Here is a 22746-nt window from a genome sequence, read left to right as displayed (position 1 = left end):
GACGTGTGTACTTATAACTTGTCCGGTATATAATAATAATGTTTTCAGATTGGTGTGCTAACATAAGTAGTACGTTAGTTTCACTGTTAAGATAAATATTTTGAATTTACAGTGTTTTTGTGTGACATCAGACTGAAACGTGGAAATGTTGGAAGTCTGTCTCAGAATACAAACATTAAAATGTATAAATATTTGATCACTTATCACCTCATTATAGGCTTTTTTCCACAGCAACAGTTGTGAAGTGATGAATATGAGTTCACGTTTTACAAGTAATTTAAAAGATGTAGGATTGAACAGTGTACTGTTTGAACTATATGTTAATAACTGGTTTAATCTTTAGTAATGCTATTTTGTTATTATGAGTTCATATCTTTTATTAATGTAAAATCTAGTGGAGTGAGAAGTACAATATTTGCTTCAAATGTAGTGAAGTAGAAGTATAAAGTACCAGAAAATGGGAAAAATAAAGTACAAGTCCCTCGAAATGTTACTTAAATACAGTACTCGGTATATTAAATGTACTTTATTAAAAAAAAAAAATTATAACTATAAAGCTAAGAGGGAGAAAAAAATAAGTCCATTAGATGTATTTTATTTAATTTTTTATTATATTTATAATTTCCGTCGGTTTTGTTTTGTTTACTTTAAGTGAATTCATTTTGTGTCGTTTTTCGCAGTGAAAGCTCTGATTGTTTCTATTTTAAATGTCTCTGGTTCAGTTAAAGAGAGAGAATAAGAGACTGTGGGTGTTACTCATAGAGAGACTCGCCCAAAAGTACAGTTTTGAAACTCCCACAGCTTCTCTCAGCCAATGAGATCCGCCGGAAACCCCCAAACCGGCCGGAAACTCCCAAACCGGCGGGAAACCCCCAAACCGGCGGGAAATGATTGCCAGGGAGACACTGGTTACGATTTGCAGCTTCTCGAGCATGAGGACTTCACTTGTCTCCCTCAGGTAAAACACTTTCATCCTTAGTTTATATAAAGCAATGTGGAACAGGGTTTGACTGAACTTTGTAGGTAAAACTTATTTACGAGGATTTTGTTACTCAGTTAAGATTTTTTTATTTATTTAAATTAATGTGAGTTATAAAGATGTGTTGATGCACCTCGTGCGTTTATTTGATGAAATATGAATACGCGCTCGTGGAACTGTAGATTTGACGTTTGTAGAGGGATAAACTGCTTAAATGCCAACAATATTAGTATTGAAGCTGACTTATTGTTTCACACCTCAAATGTTGGGGGGAAATGTTCTAAATGAACTGCAAAGCCCAAATAAATCACTTATTTGATCATCATTCAATAATAATACAGAACGTTTCTGTGCAAAATGCTCGATATACAGAACTAAAATAAATACACATCGTGAAATTAAATGCAGTTTTAATACAACAGTCCTTCAGTCAACATGCATGTTGTAGATTTAGTATTACTGTTAAACTGTATTGTATTAAACCGGGATATTTTTGTTTTAGTCAACCTGCACTGATATAAATGTAGACAATAAAATGACCGCACAGTTTAATTAAAACATTTTAAAAAACGTTTCAACAGAAACAATACGTCCCAATCTCCACACACACAAAAAAAACGAAGTGCAGGGAAGTGCAGTTTATATTCAGTAATTTATCTTCAGTAATTTATCCTTAGTAAAGGTCATTAGGTACCCTTTAAGAGTATTGAGACCCTAAACCAAGGTGATGGCTTGATCCTCATCCGTAAATAGTTGAGTCTCAAAGTTTGTTCGATATGTTGGTGAAGAACGTGACACTGGACGGTGAATTAGTAGAAAATATGTGTTGGTGTTTGCTTTGGTGGTGTTGCCATTCTCTCCCTCGCTGGTCTTAAATGCGTTGACTGAGGAGGCACGAACTGTTGCTTGACTCAGGCTGTTCCATACTGGTGGTGTTCTACTAGAGGAAAAAGGTTTCCGTGGACCAGGCTGGTGTTGTACCTGTAGCTTCAGATCGTGACCTCTTGTATTGGTGCTGAGGGATGCACTACAGCTACTTCCGGTTAGATCCGCAGCGCGGGGGTTTCGAAGCGCACAGTGAGTCAGTAGACGCGGAAGGCAACACGTTTGTTTTTAGCGCGACAGTGTGGACTTTAAAATGATCGTGACACTGATCACTTTACTCGGTATTCTTCACTTTGCTGCCGGTAAGTTTACATCTTGACTCTAGAAAAACAATAAAGTAAATAAAAACTACGTTGTTACTGTTCGGAGACTTCTTCCGCTATCGTCGAGTCGCATTCTCATTAGCATTCGCATTAGCATGGTAAGCCTAACCTCGGTAGTGTTTGCTCTATTTAAACTGTTTTGACGCGTTTGACCCAAACATCACAATAGCATGAATACGTGTCGCTGTTTAAAGCTTGTTTTGTTTGATATTGTCGAGACTTTCTTGAGCCTTTAGTCTTATTTCAGTGCGTTGAGGTGTTTGATCTTTGTCACTTTTTTCCGAGCTGTGGTGTTGGTGGTGACATCATGGTCGTGTACAATAAAGCTAATAAAGCTAATAAATCCAGTATAACAACACAGACTACAGCACAATACTTGATTGATTTGGAGAGAACCCTTTGGAGCTTATTTAGTTTAGTTTTAGTGTATGTAATAATCTAGTGTATATAATAATCTAGTGTATGTAATAATCTATTTAATCCTGTGAAGCTTTTTCCAGCGTCACTCGTTTTAACTTCATAGTTAAAATGTATGAAACATTTCAGGAGACTCAAAGCAGTGTGGTTGGATAATATTGATTAAATTCGCGGATTTATTTTATTACACTACTTTACTTGGTATCAGGTGGAAATGTTGGCATACTGAAGTCTCTCTGATTTAGTCTGCGTCCTCTTTTCTTATCACACTTTTGTGTCGATCACAAAGTTGGAATGTAAACACCTGGACTGTGCAACGTGAATGCTGAGAAGATGTCTGTTCTCGGGGCTTTCAAACTGTCTAAAGATCATGTTTTGTCTCACAGGAGGGTCTCGTGTCACACAGACGATCAAGGTGTTTGAAGGGGAGAATGTTACTCTTCACTGTCGTCTGGATCCCCCGGTCAACTTGTCTCAACGCACGGTGGAATGGAGAGTTGACAACAAGTACTTTGCTCACGTCTATCGACATGGATGTGACGACCCTGGTCCAGTGGCGGCTCAATACAGAGGCAGGACCACCAGCAATCGTGACGATCTGAGCAGAGGAAACATGACCCTCAAGATCTCCTCAGCCAACCTGTCAGACAGCGGATTATACAAATGCCTCGTCACAAAACCGAAGGCCTGGTGTGAGGTCCGTCTCATCGTTGGTAAGCAGTGTAATACTCTATAGGTCAGCTTAGGATTCAAGATTCATATAATGAACCTGCAAATAATGAATAACTGTGTTTGTGTCGTTTGAATCAGTAGAAAACGGGACAAAGACAGATGTTTCCAGCACAACTGGACCTGCAGTGGAAGACGTGACCGAGACAGACGCTGGTGGTAAATGTCTTTGAATATTTACACTTCATCCTTCAGTCTCTCTGAGAACAAGAACAAGAGCCCCAGTAGATGAAAACAAACAGCTGTCTGATATTACTAGAATATATTTGATCCTGTATTTTCAGCGTGCTGAGGTTTCTTTTGTATCTTTTTTTTAACAGTATCCAAAGACCAACAGAACCGCACAAAGACAGACGATTCCCACACAACTGGACCTGCAGATCATGGTAAATGTCTTTCTGAATCGTTCTTCATGAAACTTTGATTCACTTTATTCTACGGCGTCTTTGAACACAAGATAGTCTGACTGGAGGTTGTGTCTAAATGTTTTGTTGTTTAATCACCAGGAGCAGCCTATAGATGAATCATCGGAATGAAGAACCATATTAAATAAACCTTTGAGCCTCATGGTGTTCTTATCAACTCTGTCTGTTCCTTCAGGTGCTGTGACGAGGACGGCTGTCCTTCCCGTTGTCTTTGGTGTCTTTGGTGTCTTTGGTGTTGCTGTTCTTTTGATCCTGTGGAAATATAAAGTGATCGGTAAGTTACAAACTGCTCTCCAACATTTTGCTGTCAGTGGCGGACTTTACAAACTTTAAGTGACCATCTCGGGGACGTGTATTGAAATAAATGTCTGTTAAGTCGTCTATCGCCGACTGAAACGACACCTCTTTGATGGAGCCTACGGCCGACTAATGAAAGTGTCGTGGCCGTTAACCGTGAGCCACTTCGTCTGCAAGACATCTGACTTCTGACTCGTGTTCCAGTGAATTCAAAACCTTTTTAGTGAAGACTCGGCGTATCACAGGGTTTGGTGGAGATCCATCGCAACGTGACGGCAGGTGATCTCCATCCAGGTTACTGACTTGATGTTCCCAAATAAACACATTAGTTATCCAACATTTCACAATAAAAAAGAGACGGTCTGAGAAAGTATAAATACAGATTTGTGTGTCATCTTCTTCTTTGCTCTCATATAAATCCTCTCACGTTGTCTCTACTAACTACATTCTTAACTATAGACACAGACTTTCCTAAGTTGTATGAATTTAGTGTCTCAAAGTGGTTTCCACGTTCTCACAGAGATTTGTAAGAAGACGTTCAGAGGAAAGAAGAAGACGATGTCGAACAACTTTGAAATGGAAAACATGGTGACCGGACCACCAGCGGGGGATGAAGACCCTCACAGCGCCGCAGAAGCATTGACGGGGGTGGTGGTTCATGACGAGAACCATTCAAGCTTGATGAACACTAACATAATATAATATAATATAATACAACATGTTCATTTATTGAGATGCCCCTATGGACCTTGTTATAGGAGGTAAAGATCAGGAGAAGGAAACATGAAGTGTAATTATGAATACTGATGTTAAATTAAGCTATGATGAGTTTTCACTGTTGATTTACCATCTCAATTAAATGTTGATGCCTCCATGTATACATATATTGTTATACTGTACACTTATATTGCACTTTTGGTTGCCCACAGGAGGTGTTCTAGTTGTTGACCAATGCATTGATCAACACTTAAACTCCAATTTATGAGCTGAAGCTAACCTGTTTGCATTCCAAACATCTTTCACTTCAACACAATACAATTCAACAGCACCACAAACTACTGAACATCCCCTCAGAACCAGAACCTGAGCATAACAACCTACATGAAGGAGGGATTTACTGCAGGACTGTTGTATTATACTGCATTAGCTTTAACGGGCTGTACCTGATGAACTGGCTCTACAGAGGCAATCGTGGCCAGATCAAAACAGGGTACTTTTTACTGTTTTTAAAAATATTGTCACTAATATTGTGCCTTAAATTATTATAAAGTGCCATTATAGAAAGTAACTCCGTGCATGTACTCATGTACAGTACTTAACTTTATACTTCTACTCCACTTCATTTGTGCGTCATTATTTTCTTCCTTCCTGTTTAGTATGAGTCGTGTATCTCCAGATGTGTTCATGTTGAATAAACTGAACGATGAAATATTCCTGAAAATGCTGCTTCTTCTTCAGATAAACTGTTTAAAAAGCCTCTTGGATCAGCTGGAAAAAGCATCGTCACAACATTCAAACAGTTTCACATGACGGCCAACATGTTGAACATTTAAATAGCTCTGAACACGTGAGCTTCTCTGGAAGGACAGAGTATGTTTTTAAGAGAAGCTCACAGCGACTTCATCTTCTGAGGAAACTCCGTGTTCTTGGTGTCAGTCAGCACATTTAGTACTAAACTATTGAGGGTGATTCAACTCTTCACCTTCCTGCCTGGTACGGTCTCCTGAACTGTAGATCTCTGGGCTCTGGGAGGCGCTATAGACTAACATGTGTTGAAGTCCTTTAAGTGGCATCAATGCTGTTAATGCAACAGAGTAGATGTTCCACTGAAGAGTCATTATTCTAAACGTCTCTCATAGTTTCATCAAATAATTGTTTGAGGTCCAAAGAGATTAAATTAGCCAATATTTCACAATAAAAAGAGAAGTGGAGTTACTGTCATGAACAAGGCAGCTTCTCCACAAAATAAGAGCAATCAAAGAGAGGTTCTGCCACAGATGACCAAACATGTCAGAAACAAAGAAACGCAAGATAGCAAGTGAGTGTAGAAAATATCAGACGTTGTGGGAAAATGAATATTTCTTCATAGAAGTCAAGAGGAAGTGTGTTTGATTTGCAATGAAAGTGTTGCAGTGATGAAAGAGTATAATGTACGACGACACTATGAAACCAAACATCAGAGAAGAACCTGAGAAGACCTGAAGCTGTTGTTCCATGTTGTGTAGAAGCCTCATGTTGACACAATGTTCGTAAATAAAAGAAGCCCAGGTTAAAATGTGCAACACATTCATTCCTGAGTAAAAAATACAAAGAATGTCTGAATGGAGATTGTTCCCGATCTTCTTTTAAGTGAATGTGTTGAATGTAAATCTCCTCGTCCTCTCTCCTCTGGTAGGTTCACAGTGTAATCTCTGTCATCTCATCATCTCATCTTCATGCAGAACTAAAGTTACGAATGACAGAGTTTTACAGTCTTTACTTTATTTCTTTTATTTATGCTGGTTGTTAGAAACAGAAAATATTTACACCAAAGATGTAGTACAGTTTTTTTAAACGATAAAATAAGTGTTACATGACTTTATCCAATAATGTGTGTCTGTATTCATAATGTATGTATGTATGTATATATATATATATATATATATATACACACACAATAATAAACATTTTCATTTGGCTCTCAGATGTTTAAGGAATGTGCAAAAGCTTCTTATTCCTGAGTACATTGTTTTTGATGATTCAACAGTCTTGAAGGCAGGTTATGCAGTTATTAGAATGAATTAGACGACATTGTATAATATCAATCAGTGACTTCATGTCTGTGTGTTGGAGTAGAAATACATTTACAGACAAATAGAAAAAAACATCAAAATCAATAAAGTTTACACCGTAAATCACCAATAATATAGATTTGTGACAGTAAATGAAAGAGTCTCTCTGTAGAAGATCAAGTGTTTGTTCTACTCAGTGTGATTGACAGGAGAGATGATCAGAGGAGCAGAGTTTTTACCACCATCATTAAGACATGGACTAAAGTATGGGAAGAGTTTCTCAGTGAAGCAGCAGCCAGTAAAGGAGTAGATAAGAGCTGCAGCATCAACGTCATAGAAGGAGACCAGACCCTCCTCATAGTCCACAAACACCCCCACCTTCTGAGGCCGAGACTTCAGAGAGAGACGGACTGAAGGGTCAGCAAGAGCAAAGTACTGATTCTCATTAATCAACCTTATTGTCCAGTAACCATCCTGAGGAGTCAGTGTGATGATTCCCTTCCTGTTGATCGACTCTCTGACCACTCCTAAATACCATCTCGTCTTCTCTTTAACCTGAACCTCAAAGTAAAATCTTCCTGAAGAGAAACTCTGCTTTGCAAAGACAATAACACAAGTATCAAATCTCTCTGGATTGTTTGGGAGATTCTTCTCTACGTCACCAAGTTTAACTTGTTTTCCATCATCAGACAGGATGAGGTTGGGATGTGCTGTATCAGGATCAAGTGTCACATCTACTGCAGACTGCTGGACCCTCTTCAGCTCGACCTCAGTGAGCAGCTTCTTCATCTGTTTACTGAGCGTCTCCTCCAGCTGGTTCACAGCTCTCCTCACAGTCCCCTCATGTGAAGATGGACTGACTCTGACTCTGTCCAGTCCTTGGTGGGTGGAGGAGTGTTCAGGGTCCTGAAGCTCTGGAGGAGGTGGAGGTGGTCTTCAGAGCGTGAGAGCTGCTCCACCTCAGTGCTTCTCTTCTTCAGCTCAGAGATTTCCTGTTCCAGCTCTTTGATGAAGCCTTCAGCCTGTTTCTCTGTCTTTCTCTGCTTCTCTTTGATGGTGTCGATGAGCTCGGCCTGGCTTCTCTCAACAGACTCCTTCAGAGCGGTGAAGACCTGAACACCATCTGCTATCTCTCTGTCTGCATCTTCCTCACTGAGCTCCACTGAGTGTTTGATCTCCTGAATCTTCACTCGTCTCTTCTGGATCATCTGCTGGATTTCAGCCTCAGTCTTCCCCAGCTCGGCCTTCTTTCCTTCATATTCTTCTTCCAGAGGAACAACATCATGTGTCTTGTGGTCTAAAACAGTGCAGAGCATGCAGACACACATCTGGTCGGTCTTACAGAACAGCTCCAGATGTTTATCGTGCTTCGTACACATCCTGTCTTCCAGGTTCTCCACAGGGTCAATAAGCTGATGTCTTTTCAGACCTGACGTTGTCAGATGAGGCTCCAGGTGAGTCTCACAGTAGGAGACCAGACACACCAGGCAGGACTTCAGGGCCTTCAGTTTGCTTCCAGTGCAGACGTCACAGGGAACTTCTCCTGGTTTGGACTCTTGTTGCTCTGAGCTGCTGGCTTTCTGTTGAGCTGACTGTCTGAACTGAGCAACCATCTCAGAGATGAAGGTGTTGACCCGCAGCTCAGGTCGAGAGCTGAACACCTCTTTACAGTTTGGACACTGAGTCTGGACATTAACGTTCCAGTGTTGAGTGATGCAGGCTTTACAGAAGTTGTGTCCACATGGTGTGCTGACTGGATCAGTGAACACATCCAGACAGATGGAGCACAGAAACTGATCTTCAGTCAGCAGACAGCTGGCAGCAGACATATCTACACTCTGAGGACAACAAGTGAGAAAACAAACTGTTATCACATCTTCAGCAGCAGCAACAGTGTGTGTCAGGTATTGTTTTCACATTGTGTGTCTGTGTGTGTGTGTCATCATGGTGGAATGTGTCCTGGAGACGCCTACTGTAGAGGAACATTACAGAAGAGGGTTTGAGTACTTTAGAGAGGTGCTCACTGAATATAATTTAAAAACACAGAGTGATCCTCCATCACTGTCACATCACATATTAAATAATAATACTGCTACCCTGCTGCTTATATATTATCAGAGTGAATTTATATCATTTGTAAGGAGCCTATTCATTTTAATTCCACTTTTATATTGAACACATTACTATTTACTGACATATTTGGACCTCAGGTTGAATGTGAGTTGAACTTCCTGTCTGAGTCGAGCTGAAGTGTTTGAGTTGAAACACAGTAAATATTATCAGCTGAACTTCCTCACAAACACAGACAGCAGGAACTACAGAGACAGAGACGTTGAGAGGAAAGGCTTTACAGTCCAAGGATATTTACCAGAGTACACAACAGTTATGTAAGTTATAACACATCAATGTTGTTCCTCTATAATCAATAAATACATCCACACATTACATCACATGCTGTTCTCTGTGTTCGGACAATCCAAAGGGAGTAGCAGCTAGGCTAGTTAGCTTCTAGCAGGCCTAGCTTATCTGCTGCTACTTTGTTCTTTGTTATGGATCCTGGTTTGAACTCACTTTACACCAAATGTTGAGTTTCTCTGTAGAACAGTGAACTCACCAGAGTTTGTCGGAGACTCTGTTGTTGAGAAGAAGCTGCTGGATTCAGTTGAATGTTTCTTGAGAGAGAAGCAGAGAGACTTGTCTGGACTGCAGCTCTGCTGTCGCTCAGACTAACTTTCACTTTCACTTCAGGAGAAGTGACTCAGCAGCTCTCCTCTCTCTCAGTTGCTCCTCAGTGAAGCTCTGTGAACGAGCTTTTACTGCCTCTTTGAGGAACACCCTGACATTCAAACACCAGTTTAACTTTTTACTTCTTATTCCTTTTTCTTCTTTTTTGTGTGTTTTAAACGTTAATGATGTCAATATACACAGACTTTCCTAAGTTGTATGAATTTAGTGTCTCAAAGTGGTTTCCATGTTCTCACAGAGATTTGTAAGAAGACGTTCAGAGGAAAGAAGAAGACGATGTCGACCGGACCAACAGAGGGATGAAGACCCTCACAGCGCCGCAGAAGCATTGACAGAGGTGGTGGTTCATGACGAGAACCATTCATCCGGAAAAAACATCCAACAAGGTTGATGAAGGACTATTTTATTGTCTGGTTATAAAACTAATCTAAGCCTTTCAATGTCCCCCAAAATACGCCGATACAATCTCCTCTTCAGGTATCAGCGAGAGGTCTCAGATACTTAAGTGCTTTTGTCACTCCTGATGTTAAATGTTTTATTTGAGAACATTTATTCCCCTTGAGCGATGAGCAGTCTCATCTGCTTAACTTGGTCATGGAGGCATCAACATGTAATAGAGATACACTTAGAGATACACTTCATGTTTACTTCTCCTGATCTTTACCTCCTATAACAAGGTCCATAGGGGCATCTCAATACATAAACATGTTCTATTATATTATATTATATTTATATATGTGTGTGTGTGTGTTTTATATTATGCTGAATATTATTATATGATATATGTATATACTGAATATTATGCTGAATTCCCTGTGAGAGTGACAACAATAAGATGTCCTGATGTGTTTATCAAAGTGTTATTTTCCGCTTTTTTTCGTGTTGGAATAAATGTTAAATATTTAACTGCAAAGTGGTAATGTGTGTTTGATACCTTCATATTTTTTTTGCATGAAATCAAACTGTGATGTTTGCTGATGTAGCATAAGGAGCTTTTATCACTCTCTGGGCCTTGGTGTTGTCCCTTAAGTACAAGACCATCACGAGCCAATCACGGTGGGCGGGCATCATGAGAGAGAGAGAGAGAGAGAGAGAGAGAGAGAGAGAGAGAGATAGAGAGAGAGAGGGGGGGGAAGGGAGGTAGAGAGATACATTTGCATCGTTCACTACTGTACTGACATGGAATCTGGGGTTATTAATACTTTTACTTCAGTGAAGGACCAAAATACTTCGACTGGTGTTTTAAGTATAAGTCAGCCCTTGAGTTTATGTAATGTTACCTTTAAAACAGGGATATTTAAATGGACTCTGGTACTTTAAAGGTCACAGACGGATGTAACAAAACAACAACTGAAGTTCCCGGGAAAATATAATCCGCCAAAAAACTGTTCGATTGAAACTCCCGCCACATATCCTGCCCGGCTTCTCAAGCGCTGACGTAACTTCTCCCTTACAACGCTGAGCCAATCAGCGTCGGCGAAGCTGTTGTGTCACCTTCAACAGACCAATCAGAGCGCGGTGACGTAGCGCACAGCTGGTCCCAAATCTGTAATGTTTATGCAGTTGATATTTAGATCTAACTCAAAATTTCACGTTTTTCTTGATTACAGGAGTGGTTGCCACCAGGCCCTTTTCCAAAGGCGACATTGTATGCGATTACCATGGTGAGGTCATCACAGCTGATGAGGGGAATAAGAAGATGGAGTCCCTTGAAAACCAACCTGGGTACATGTTCTTCTTCAAGTCTGGCGATAGGGCCCTCTGCATCGACGCCCACACCCATCCGTGCAAGTGCCACGCAAATGTAGAGACAGTTGGCAGAAGAATAAATCACTCCTGCAAAAAGCCAAACCTGAAGCCACTTCAGTGTGTTTTGAAGGTGGAGAGGACACTTGTGTGATCCTCTTCAAGACCCTAAGGGACATCAAAGTGGATGTTCTTCTTTTTTGATGATGACACGTTTGAGCAGTTCTTTTTGAATGCAGGGTTTTACTCGTAACGGAGTATTTTTTTTTACATCATTACTGGAAATTGTTACTTTTGCTTATGTGAAGTGAACAAATTGGACAACTGCTGGATTATATTTCTGGCCAAATCTATAGAAAGTAACTCGGTGCATGTACTCATGTACTGTACTTAACTTTATACTTCTACTCCACTTCATTTGTGCGTCATTATTTTCTTCCTTCCTGTTTAGTATGAGTCGTGTATCTCCAGATGTGTTCATGTTGAATAAACTGAACGATGAAATATTCCTGAAAATGCTGCTTCTTCTTCAGATAAACTATTTAAAAAGCCTCTTGGATCAGCTGGAAAAAGCATCGTCACAACATTCAAACAGTTTCACATGACGGCCAACATGTTGAACATTTAAATAGCTCTGAACACGTGAGCTTCTCTGGAAGGACAGAGTATGTTTTTAAGAGAAGCTCACAGCGACTTCATCTTCTGAGGAAACTCCGTGTTCTTGGTGTCAGTCAGCACATTTAGTACTAAACTATTGAGAGTGATTCAACTCTTCACCTTCCTGCCTGGTACGTCTCCTGAACTGTAGATCTCTGGGCTCTGGGAGGCGCTATAGACTAACATGTGTTGAAGTCCTTTCAGTGGCATCAATGCTGTTAATGCAACAGAGTAGATGTTCCACTGAAGAGTCATTATTCTAAACGTCTCATAGTTTCATCAAATAATTGTTTGAGGTCCAAAGAGATTAAATTAGCCAATATTTCACAATAAAAAGAGAAGTGGAGTTACTGTCATGAACAAGGCAGCTTCTCCACAAAATAAGAGCAATCAAAGAGAGGTTCTGCCACAGATGACCAAACATGTCAGAAACAAAGAAACGCAAGATAGCAAGTGAGTGTAGAAAATATCAGACGTTGTGGGAAAATGAATATTTCTTCATAGAAGTCAAGAGGAAGTGTGTTTGATTTGCAATGAAAGTGTTGCAGTGATGAAAGAGTATAATGTACGACGACACTATGAAACCAAACATCAGAGAAGAACCTGAGAAGACCTGAAGCTGTTGTTCCATGTTGTGTAGAAGCCTCATGTTGACACAATGTTAGTAAATAAAAGAAGCCCAGGTTAAAATGTGCAACACATTCATTCCTGAGTAAAAAATACAAAGAATGTCTGAATGGAGATTGTTCCCGATCTTCTTTTAAGTGAATGTGTTGAATGTAAATCTCCTCGTCCTCTCTCCTCTGGTAGGTTCACAGTGTAATCTCTGTCATCTCATCATCTCATCTTCATGCAGAACTAAAGTTACGAATGAAAGAGTTTTACAGTCTTTACTTTATTTATTTTATTTATGCTGGTTGTTAGAAACACAGAAAATATTTACACCAAAGATGTAGTACAGTAAAAAGTACAATAAGTACCTCGTAGCTTGTAGGAGAGTATAAAGTACAATATGTAGCTCTTGATGCTTCTGTTAATTTAAAAATCATAAAAACTAAAACACTTAAACACCTTTTTTAAACTGAAAAAGAAGTGTTACATGACTTTATCCAATAATTTATGTCAGTAATCATATATACATGTACATATATACATATATATATATATATATATGTATATATATATACACAAACATGTATATATATATATATACACACACACATGTATATATATATATATACATGTGTGTGTGTATATATATATATATATATATATATATATACACACACACACAATAATAAACATTTTCATTTGGCTCTCAGATGTTTAAGGAATGTGCAAAAGCTTCTTATTCCTGAGTGCATTGTTTTTGATGATTCAACAGTCTTGAAGGCAGGTTATGCAGTTATTAGAATGAATTAGACGACATTATATAATATCAACCAGTGGCTTAATGTCTGTGTGTTGAAGTAGAAAAACATTTACAGACAAATAGAAGAAAACATCAAAATCAATAAAGTTTACACCGTAAATCAGCAATAATATAGATTTGTGACAGTAAATGAAAGAGTCTCTCTGTAGAAGATCAAGTGTTTGTTCTACTCAGTGTGATTGACAGGAGAGATGATCAGAGGAGCAGAGTTTTTACCACCATCATTAAGACATGGACTAAAGTATGGGAAGAGTTTCTCAGTGAAGCAGCAGCCAGTAAAGGAGTAGATAAGAGCTGCAGCATCAACGTCATAGAAGGAGACCAGACCCTCCTCATAATCCACAAACACCCCCACCTTCTGAGGCCGAGACTTCAGAGAGACGGACTGAAGGGTCAGCAAGAGCAAAGTACTCATTCTCATTAATCAACCTTATTGTCCAGTAACCATCCTGAGGAGTCAGTGTGATGATTCCCTTCCTGTTGATCGACTCTCTGACCACTCCTAAATACCATCTCGTCTTCTCTTTAACCTGAACCTCAAAGTAAAATCTTCCTGAAGAGAAACTCTGCTTTGCAAAGACAATAACACAAGAATCAAATCTCTCTGGATTGTTTGGGAGATTCTTCTCTACGTCACCAAGTTTAACTTGTTTTCCATCATCAGACAGGATGAGAGCAGGATTTGCTGTATCAGGATCAAGTGTCACATCCACTGCAGACTGCTGGACCCTCTTCAGCTCGACCTCAGTGAGCAGCTTCTTCATGTGTTTACTGAGCGTCTCCTCCAGCTGGTTCACAGCTCTCACCACAGTCCCCTCATGTGAAGATGGACTGACTCTGACTCCTGTCCAGTCCTTGGTGGGTGGAGGAGTGTTCAGGGTCCTGAAGCTCTGGAGGAGGTGGAGGTGGTCTTCAGTGCGTGAGAGCTGCTCCACCTCAGTGCTTCTCTTCTTCAGCTCAGAGATTTCCTGTTCCAGCTCTTTGATGAAGCCTTCAGCCTGTTTCTCTGTCTTTCTCTGCTTCTCTTTGATGGTGTCGATGAGCTCGGCCTGGCTTCTCTCAACAGACTCCTTCAGAGCGGTGAAGACCTGAACACCATCTGCTATCTCTATGTCTGCATCTTCCTCACTGAGCTCCACTGAGTGTTTGATCTCCTGAATCTTCACTCGTCTCTTCTGGATCATCTGCTGGATTTCAGCCTCAGTCTTCCCCAGCTCGGCCTTCTTTCCTTCATATTCTTCTTCCAGAGGAACAACATCATGTGTCTTGTGGTCTAAAACAGTGCAGAGCATGCAGACACACATCTGGTCGGTCTTACAGAACAGCTCCAGATGTTTATCGTGCTTCGTACACATCCTGTCTTCCAGGTTCTCCACAGGGTCGATCAGCTGATGTCTTTTCAGACCTGAAGCTGTCAGATGAGGCTCCAGGTGAGTCTCACAGTAGGAGGCCAGACACACCAGGCAGGACTTCAGGGCCTTCAGTTTGGTTCCAGTGCAGACGTCACAGGGAATTTCTCCTGGTTTGGACTCTTGTTGCTCTGAGCTGCTGGCTTTCTGTTGAGCTGACTGTCTGAACTGAGCAACCATCTCAGAGATGAAGGTGTTGACCCGCAGATCAGGTCGAGAGCTGAACACCTCTTTACAGTTTGGACACTGAGTCTGGACATTAACGTTCCAGTGTTGAGTGATGCAGGCTTTACAGAAGTTGTGTCCACATGGTATGGCGACTGGATCAGTGAACACATCCAGACAGATGGAGCACAGAAACTGATCTTCAGTCAGCAGACAGCTGGCAGCAGACATATCTACACTCTGAGGACAACAAGTGAGAAAACAAACTGTTATCACATCTTCAGCAGCAGCAACAGTGTGTGTCAGGTATTGTTTTCACATTGTGTGTCTCTGTGTGTGTCTTCATGGTGGAATGTGTCCTGGAGACGCCTACTGTAGAGGAACATTACAGAAGAGGGTTTGAGTACTTTAGAGAGGTGCTCACTGAATATAATTTAAAAACACAGAGTGATCCTCCATCACTGTCACATCACATATTAAATAATGATACTGCTGCCCTGCTGCTTATATATTATCAGAGTGAATTTATATAATTTGTAAGGAGCCTAATCATTTTAATTCCACTTTTATATTGAGCACATTACTATTTACTGACATATTTGGACCTCAGGTTGAATGTGAGTTGAACTTCCTGTCTGAGTCGAGCTGAAGTGTTTGAGTTGAAACACAGTAAATATTATCAGCTGAACTTCCTCACAAACACAGACAGCAGGAACTACAGAGACAGAGACGTTGAGAGGAAAGGCTTTACAGTCCAAGGATATTTACCAGAGTACACAACAGTTATGTAAGTTATAACACATCAATGTTGTTCCTCTATAATCAATAAATACATCCACACATTACATCACATGCTGTTCTCTGTGTTCGGACAATCCAAAGGGAGTAGCAGCTAGGCTAGTTAGCTTCTAGCAGGCCTAGCTTATCTGCTGCTACTTTGTTCTTTGTTATGGATCCTGGTTTGAACTCACTTTACACCAAATGGTGAGTTTCTCTGTAGAACAGTGAACTCACCAGAGTTTGTCGGAGACTCTGTTGTTGAGAAGAAGCTGCTGGATTCAGTTGAATGTTTCTTCAGAGAGAAGCAGAGAGACTTGTCTGGACTGCAGCTCTGCTGTCGCTCAGACTAACTTTCACTTTCACTTCAGGAGAAGTGACTCAGCAGCTCTCCTCTCTCAGTTGCTCCTCAGTGAAGCTCTGTGAACGAGCTTTTACTGCCTCTTTGAGGAACACCCTGACATTCAAACACCAGTTTAACTTTTTACTTCTTATTCCTTTTTCTTCTTTTTTGTGTGTTTTAAACGTTAAATCTGAAATACTGTGTGTTTTTTTTATTTACACATTTTAAAGGTTTGTGTATTTTTTTAAACATCCTATTGCTGATGTCTTGGTTAGATGAACTCTTGATGAGATTTAGCTGGTTAAATAAAGGTATAAATATAATAATAATAAAATGTTATTATACAATAAAATATACAGCCGCAAAAAGAACAAACGAGTACAAACAGACAACATAACAGAAGAGGTCAGTATGAGATGTTCTTAACAATATACACAGACTTTCCTAAGTTGTATGAATTTAGTGTCTCAAAGTGGTTTCCATGTTCTCACAGAGATTTGTAAGAAGACGTTCAGAGGAAAGAAGAAGAAGATGTCGACCGGACCAACAGAGGGATGAAGACCCTCACAGCGCCGCAGAAGCATTGACAGAGGTGGTGGTTCATGACGAGAACCATTCATCCGGAAAAAACATCCAACAAGGTTGATGAAGGACTATTTTATTGTCTGGTTATAAAACTAATCTAAGCCTTTCAATGTCCCCCAAAATACGCCGATACAATCTCCTCTTCAGGTGTCGGAGAGAGGTCTCAGATACTTAAGTGCTTTTGTCACTCCTGATGTTAAATGTTTTATTTGAGAACATTTATTCCCCTTGAGAGATGAGCAGTCTCATCTGCTTAACTTGGTCATGGAGGCATCAACATTTAATAGAGATACACTTAGAGATACACTTCATGTTTACTTCTCCTGATCTTTACCTCCTATAACAAGGTCCATAGGGGCATCTCAATACATAAACATGTTCTATTATATTATATTATATTTATATATGTGTGTGTGTGTGTGTTTTATATTATACTGAATATTATTATATGATATATGTATATACTGAATATTATGCTGAATTCCCTGTGAGAGTGACAACAATAAGATGTCCTGATGTGTTTATCAAAGTGTTATTTACCGCTTTTTTTCGTGTTGCAATAAATGTTAAATATTTAACTGCAAAGTGGTAATGCGTGTTTGATACCTTCATTTTTTTTGCATGAAATCAAACTGTGATGTTTGCTGATGTAGCATAAGGAGCTTTTATCACTCTCTGGGCCTTGGTGTTGTCCCTTAAGTACAAGACCATCACGAGCCAATCACGGTGGGCGGGCATCATGAGAGAGAGAGAGAGAGAGAGAGAGAGAGAGAGAGAGAGAGAGAGAGAGAGGGGGGGAGGGAGGTAGAGAGAAACATTTGCATCGTTCACTACTGTACTGACATGGAATCTGGGGTTATTAATACTTTTACTTCAGTGAAGGACCAAAATACTTCGACTGGTGTTTTAAGTATAAGTCAGCCCTTGAGTTTATGTAATGTTACCTTTAAAACAGGGATATTTAAATGGACTCTGGTACTTTAAACGTCACAGACGGATGTAACAAAACAACAACTGAAGTTCCCGGGAAAATATAATCCGCCAAAAAACTGTTCGATTGAAACTCCCGCCACATATCCTGCCCGGCTTCTCAAGCGCTGACGTAACTTCTCCCTTACAACGCTGAGCCAATCAGCGTCGGCGAAGCTGTTGTGTCACCTTCAACAGACCAATCAGAGCGCGGTGACGTAGCGCACAGCTGGTCCCAGATCTGTAATGTTTATGCAGTGGATATTTAGATCTAACTCAAAATTTCACGTTTTTCTTGATTACAGGAGTGGTTGCCACCAGGCCCTTTTCCAAAGGCGACATTGTATGCGATTACCATGGTGAGGTCATCACAGCTGATGAGGGGAATAAGAAGATGGAGTCCCTTGAAAACCAACCTGGGTACATGTTCTTCTTCAAGTCTGGGGATAGGGCCCTCTGCATCGACGCCCACACCCATCCGTGCAAGTGCCACGCAAATGTAGAGACAGTTGGCAGAAGAATAAATCACTCCTGCAAAAAGCCAAACCTGAAGCCACTTCAGTGTGTTTTGAAGGTGGAGAGGACACTTGTGTGATCCTCTTCAAGACCCGAAGGGACATCAAAGTGGATGTTCTTCTTTTTTGATGATGACACGTTTGAGCAGTTCTTTTTGAATGCAGGGTTTTACTCGTAACGGAGTATTTTTTTTTACATCATTACTGGAAATTGTTACTTTTGCTTATGTGAAGTGAACAAATTGGACAACTGCTGGATTATATTTCTGGCCAAATCTATAGAAAGTAACTCGGTGCATGTACTCATGTACTGTACTTAACTTTATACTTCTACTCCACTTCATTTGTGCGTCATTATTTTCTTCCTTCCTGTTTAGTATGAGTCGTGTATCTCCAGATGTGTTCATGTTGAATAAAGTGAACGATGAAATATTCCTGAAAATGCTGCTTCTTCTTCAGATAAACTATTTAAAAAGCCTCTTGGATCAGCTGGAAAAAAGCATCGTCACAACATTCAAACAGTTTCACATGACGGCCAACATGTTGAATATTTAAATAGCTCTGAACAGGTGAGCTTCTCTGGAAGGACAGAGTATGTTTTTAAGAGAAGCTCACAGCGACTTCATCTTCTGAGGAAACTCCGTGTTCTTGGTGTCAGTCAGCACATTTAGTACTAAACTATTGAGAGTGATTCAACTCTTCACCTTCCTGCCTGGTACGGTCTCCTGAACTGTAGATCTCTGGGCTCTGGGAGGCGCTATAGACTAACATGTGTTGAAGTCCTTTAAGTGGCATCAATGCTGTTAATGCAACAGAGTAGATGTTCCACTGAAGAGTCATTATTCTAAACGTCTCTCATAGTTTCATCAAATAACCGTTTGAGGTCCAAAGAGATTAAATTAGCCAATATTTCACAATGAAAAGAGAAGTGGAGTTACTGTCATGAACAAGGCAGCTTCTCCACAAAATAAGAGCAATCAAAGAGAGGTTCTGCCACAGATGACCAAACATGTCAGAAACAAAGAAACGCAAGATAGCAAGTGAGTGTAGAAAATATCAGACGTTGTGGGAAAATGAATATTTCTTCATAGAAGTCAAGAGGAAGTGTGTTTGATTTGCAATGAAAGTGTTGCAGTGATGAAAGAGTATAATGTACGACGACACTATGAAACCAAACATCAGAGAAGAACCTGAGAAGACCTGAAGCTGTTGTTCCATGTTGTGTAGAAGCCTCATGTTGACACAATGTTCGTAAATAAAAGAAGCCCAGGTTAAAATGTGCAACACATTCATTCCTGAGTAAAAAATACAAAGAATGTCTGAATGGAGATTGTTCCCGATCTTCTTTTAAGTGAATGTGTTGAATGTAAATCTCCTCGTCCTCTCTCCTCTGGTAGGTTCACAGTGTAATCTCTGTCATCTCATCATCTCATCTTCATGCAGAACTAAAGTTACGAATGAAAGAGTTTTACAGTCTTTACTTTATTTCTTTTATTTATGCTGGTTGTTAGAAACACAGAAAATATTTACACCAAAGATGTAGTACAGTTTTTTTAAACGATAAAATAAGTGTTACATGACTTTATCCAATAATGTGTGTCAGTATTCATAATGTATGTATGTATGTATGTATGTGTATATATATATATATACATACACACACAATAATAAACATTTTCATTTGCCTCTCAGATGTTTAAGGAATGTGCAAAAGCTTCTTATTCCTGAGTACATTGTTTTTGATGATTCAACAGTCTTGAAGGCGGGTTATGCAGTTATTAGAATGAATTAGACGACATTGTATAATATCAATCAGTGGCTTAATGTCTGTGTGTTGGAGTAGAAATACATTTACAGACAAATAGAAAAAAACATCAAAATCAATAAAGTTTACACCGTAAATCACCAATAATATAGATTTGTGACAGTAAATGAAAGAGTCTCTCTGTAGAAGATCAAGTGTTTGTTCTACTCAGTGTGATTGACAGGAGAGATGATCAGAGGAGCAGAGTTTTTACCACCAGCATTAAGATCAGGACTAAAGAGTGGGTAGAGTTTCTCAGTGAAGCAGCAGCCAGTAAAGGAGTAGATAAGAGCTGCAGCATCAACGTCATAGAAGGAGACCAGACCCTCCTCATAGTCCACAAACACCCCCACCTTCTGAGGCCGAGACTTCAGAGAGAGAAGGACTGAAGGGTCAGCAAGAGCAAAGTACTGATCCTCATTAATCAACCATATCGTCCAGTAACCATCCTGAGGAGTCGGTGGGATGAGTCCCTTCCTGTTGATTGACTCTCTGGCCACTCCTAAAAACCAACACGTCTGCTCTTTAACCTGAACCTCAAAGTAAAATCTTCCTGAAGAGAAACTCTGCTTTGCTAAGACAAGAGCACAATAACCAAATCTCTCTGGATTGTCTGGTAGATTCTTCTCTACGTCACCATGTTTAACTTGTTTTCCATCATCAGACAGGATGAGATAAGGATTTGCTGTATCAGGATCAAGTGTCACATCCACTGCAGACTGCTGGACCCTCTTCAGCTCGACCTCAAACAGCTTCTTCATGTGTTTACTGAGCGTCTCCTCCAGCTGGTTCACAGCTCTCACCACAGTCCCCTCATGTGAAGATGGACTGACTCTGACTCCTGTCCAGTCCTTGGTGGGTGGAGGAGTGTTCAGGGTCCTGAAGCTCTGGAGGAGGTGGAGGTGGTCTTCAGAGCAGGAGAGCTGCTCCACCTCAGTGCTTCTCTTCTTCAGCTCAGAGATTTCCTGTTCCAGCTCTTTGATGAAGCCTTCAGCCTGTTTCTCTGTCTTTCTCTGCTTCTCTTTGATGGTGTCGATGAGCTCGGCCTGGCTTCTCTCAACAGACTCCTTCAGAGCGGTGAAGACCTGAACACCATCTGCTATCTCTCTGTCTGCATCTTCCTCACTGAGCTCCACTGAGTGTTTGATCTCCTGAATCTTCACTCGTCTCTTCTGGATCATCTGCTGGATTTCAGCCTCAGTCTTCCCCAGCTCGGCCTTCTTTCCTTCATATTCTTCTTCCAGAGGAACAAACTCGTGTGTCTTGTGGTCTAAAACAGTGCAGAGCATGCAGACACACATCTGGTCAGTCTTACAGAACAGCTCCAGATGTTTATCGTGCTTCGTACACATCCTGTCTTCCATGTTCTCCACAGGGTCGATCAGCTGATGTCTTTTCAGACCTGACATTGTCAGATGAGGCTCCAGGTGAGTCTCACAGTAGGAGACCAGACACACCAGGCAGGACTTCAGGGCCTTCAGTTTGCTTCCAGTGCAGACGTCACAGGGAACTTCTCCTGGTTTGGCGGCTTGTTGCTCTGAGCTGCTGGCTTTCTGTTGAGCTGACTGTCTGAACTGAGCAGCCATCTCAGAGATGAAGGTGTTGACCTGCAGCTCAGGTCTGGTGTAGAAGAGCTTGTTACAGTTGGGACACTGAGTCTGGACATTAACGTTCCAGTGTTGAGTGATGCAGGCTTTACAGAAGTTGTGTCCACATGGTATGGCGACTGGATCAGTGAACACATCCAGACAGATGGAGCACAGAAACTGATCTTCAGTCAGCAGACAGCTGGCAGCAGACATATCTACACTCTGAGGACAACAAGTGTGAAAAACAAACTGTTATCACATCTTCAGCAGCAGCAACAGTGTGTGTCAGGTATTGTTTTCACATTGTGTGTCTGTGTGTGTCTTCATGGTGGAATGTGTCCTGGAGACGCCTACTGTAGAGGAACATTACAGAAGAGGGTTTGAGTACTTTAGAGAGGTGCTCACTGAATATAATTTAAAAACACAGAGTGATCCTCCATCACTGTCACATCACATATTAAATAATGATACTGCTACCCTGCTGCTTATATATTATCAGAGTGAATTTATATCATTTGTAATGAGCCTAACCATTTTAATTCCACTTTTATATTGAGCACATTACTATTTACTGACATATTTGGACCTCAGGTTGAATGTGAGTTGAACTTCCTGTCTGAGTCGAGCTGAAGTGTTTGAGTTGAAACACAGTAAATATTATCAGCTGAACTTCCTCACAAACACAGACAGCAGGAACTACAGAGACAGAGACGTTGAGAGGAAAGGCTTTACAGTCCAAGGATATTTACCAGAGTACACAACAGTTATGCAAGTTATAACACATCAATGTTGTTCCTCTATAATCAATAAATACATCCACACATTACATCACATGCTGTTCTCTGTGTTCGGACAATCCAAAGGGAGTAGCAGCTAGGCTAGTTAGCTTCTAGCAGGCCTAGCTTATCTGCTGCTACTTTGTTCTTTGTTATGGATCCTGGTTTGAACTCACTTTACACCAAATGTTGAGTTTCTCTGTAGAACAGTGAACTCACCAGAGTTTGTCGGAGACTCTGTTGTTGAGAAGAAGCTGCTGGATTCAGTTGAATGTTTCTTGAGAGAGAAGCAGAGAGACTTGTCTCGACTGCAGCTCTGCTGTCGCTCAGACTAACTTTCACTTTCACTTCAGGAGAAGTGACTCAGCAGCTCTCCTCTCTCAGTTCCTCCTCAGTGAAGCTCTGTGA

At 40.5% G+C, this 22746-nt stretch overlaps 2 protein-coding genes and 2 pseudogenes across 6 annotated transcripts in view; 1 reads left to right on the top strand and 3 right to left on the bottom strand.

Moving 5' to 3' along the window:
* Nucleotides 1-882: 882 nt before the first annotated feature.
* Nucleotides 883-5445, top strand: LOC306784251 (uncharacterized protein). 3 transcript variants are annotated; one of them, XM_079278138.1, is made up of 6 exons: nucleotides 883-958; nucleotides 2991-3317; nucleotides 3418-3492; nucleotides 3654-3719; nucleotides 3934-4032; nucleotides 4576-5445. In XM_079278138.1, the coding sequence occupies exons 2-6, from the start codon at nucleotides 3218-3220 to the stop codon at nucleotides 4755-4757; spliced, it is 522 nt and encodes a 173-aa protein (XP_079134264.1). In that variant the 5' UTR covers nucleotides 883-958; nucleotides 2991-3217; the 3' UTR covers nucleotides 4758-5445. The 3 variants fall into 3 exon arrangements, with proteins under 3 accessions (XP_079134264.1, XP_079134263.1, XP_079134265.1); XM_079278137.1 differs by having other exon boundaries at nucleotides 3415-3492; XM_079278139.1 differs by lacking the exon at nucleotides 3418-3492.
* A 1238-nt stretch (nucleotides 5446-6683) lies between these two features.
* On the bottom strand, nucleotides 6684-9519 carry LOC306784454 (E3 ubiquitin-protein ligase TRIM21-like; annotated as a pseudogene). Its single transcript, XR_013773173.1, has 2 exons — nucleotides 9441-9519; nucleotides 6684-8664 (listed from the first exon to the last, which is right to left on the bottom strand). The product of XR_013773173.1 is annotated as an E3 ubiquitin-protein ligase TRIM21-like (transcript).
* A 4053-nt stretch (nucleotides 9520-13572) lies between these two features.
* LOC306784453 (E3 ubiquitin-protein ligase TRIM21-like) lies at nucleotides 13573-15211 on the bottom strand (annotated as a pseudogene). Its single transcript has one exon. The product of its transcript is annotated as an E3 ubiquitin-protein ligase TRIM21-like (transcript).
* Nucleotides 15212-19744: 4533 nt separating this feature from the next.
* LOC306785084 (uncharacterized protein) overlaps nucleotides 19745-22746 on the bottom strand; it is a 9161-nt gene continuing 6159 nt past the window's right edge. The window contains exons 3-4 of the mRNA XM_079279308.1: nucleotides 22558-22654; nucleotides 19745-21784 (exon numbers count right to left, since the gene is read on the bottom strand). Of these exons, the coding sequence (XP_079135434.1) occupies nucleotides 20138-21784; nucleotides 22558-22654 (1744 nt within the window). The 3' untranslated portion in view covers nucleotides 19745-20137. The remainder of the gene's footprint in view (nucleotides 21785-22557; nucleotides 22655-22746) is intronic.

This window comes from Melanostigma gelatinosum (assembly GCF_949748355.1).
Source record: "Melanostigma gelatinosum genome assembly, chromosome: 11".
Lineage (NCBI taxonomy): Eukaryota > Metazoa > Chordata > Actinopteri > Perciformes > Zoarcidae > Melanostigma > Melanostigma gelatinosum.
Note: the sequence above shows the minus strand (reverse complement) of the source record. Positions and strands in the feature narration are given on the sequence as shown.

Bases quoted from the DNA above. Each gene is read 5' to 3' on its own strand.
- LOC306784251 (XM_079278137.1), top strand. From the start codon at position 3,218: ATGACCCTCAAGATCTCCTCAGCCAACCTGTCAGACAGCGGATTATAC. The intron at 3,493-3,653 runs GTAAATGTCTTT...TTTTTTTAACAG, and splicing joins GACCGAGACAGACGCTGGTG to TATCCAAAGACCAACAGAAC. The intron at 4,033-4,575 runs GTAAGTTACAAA...ACGTTCTCACAG, and splicing joins GTGGAAATATAAAGTGATCG to AGATTTGTAAGAAGACGTTC.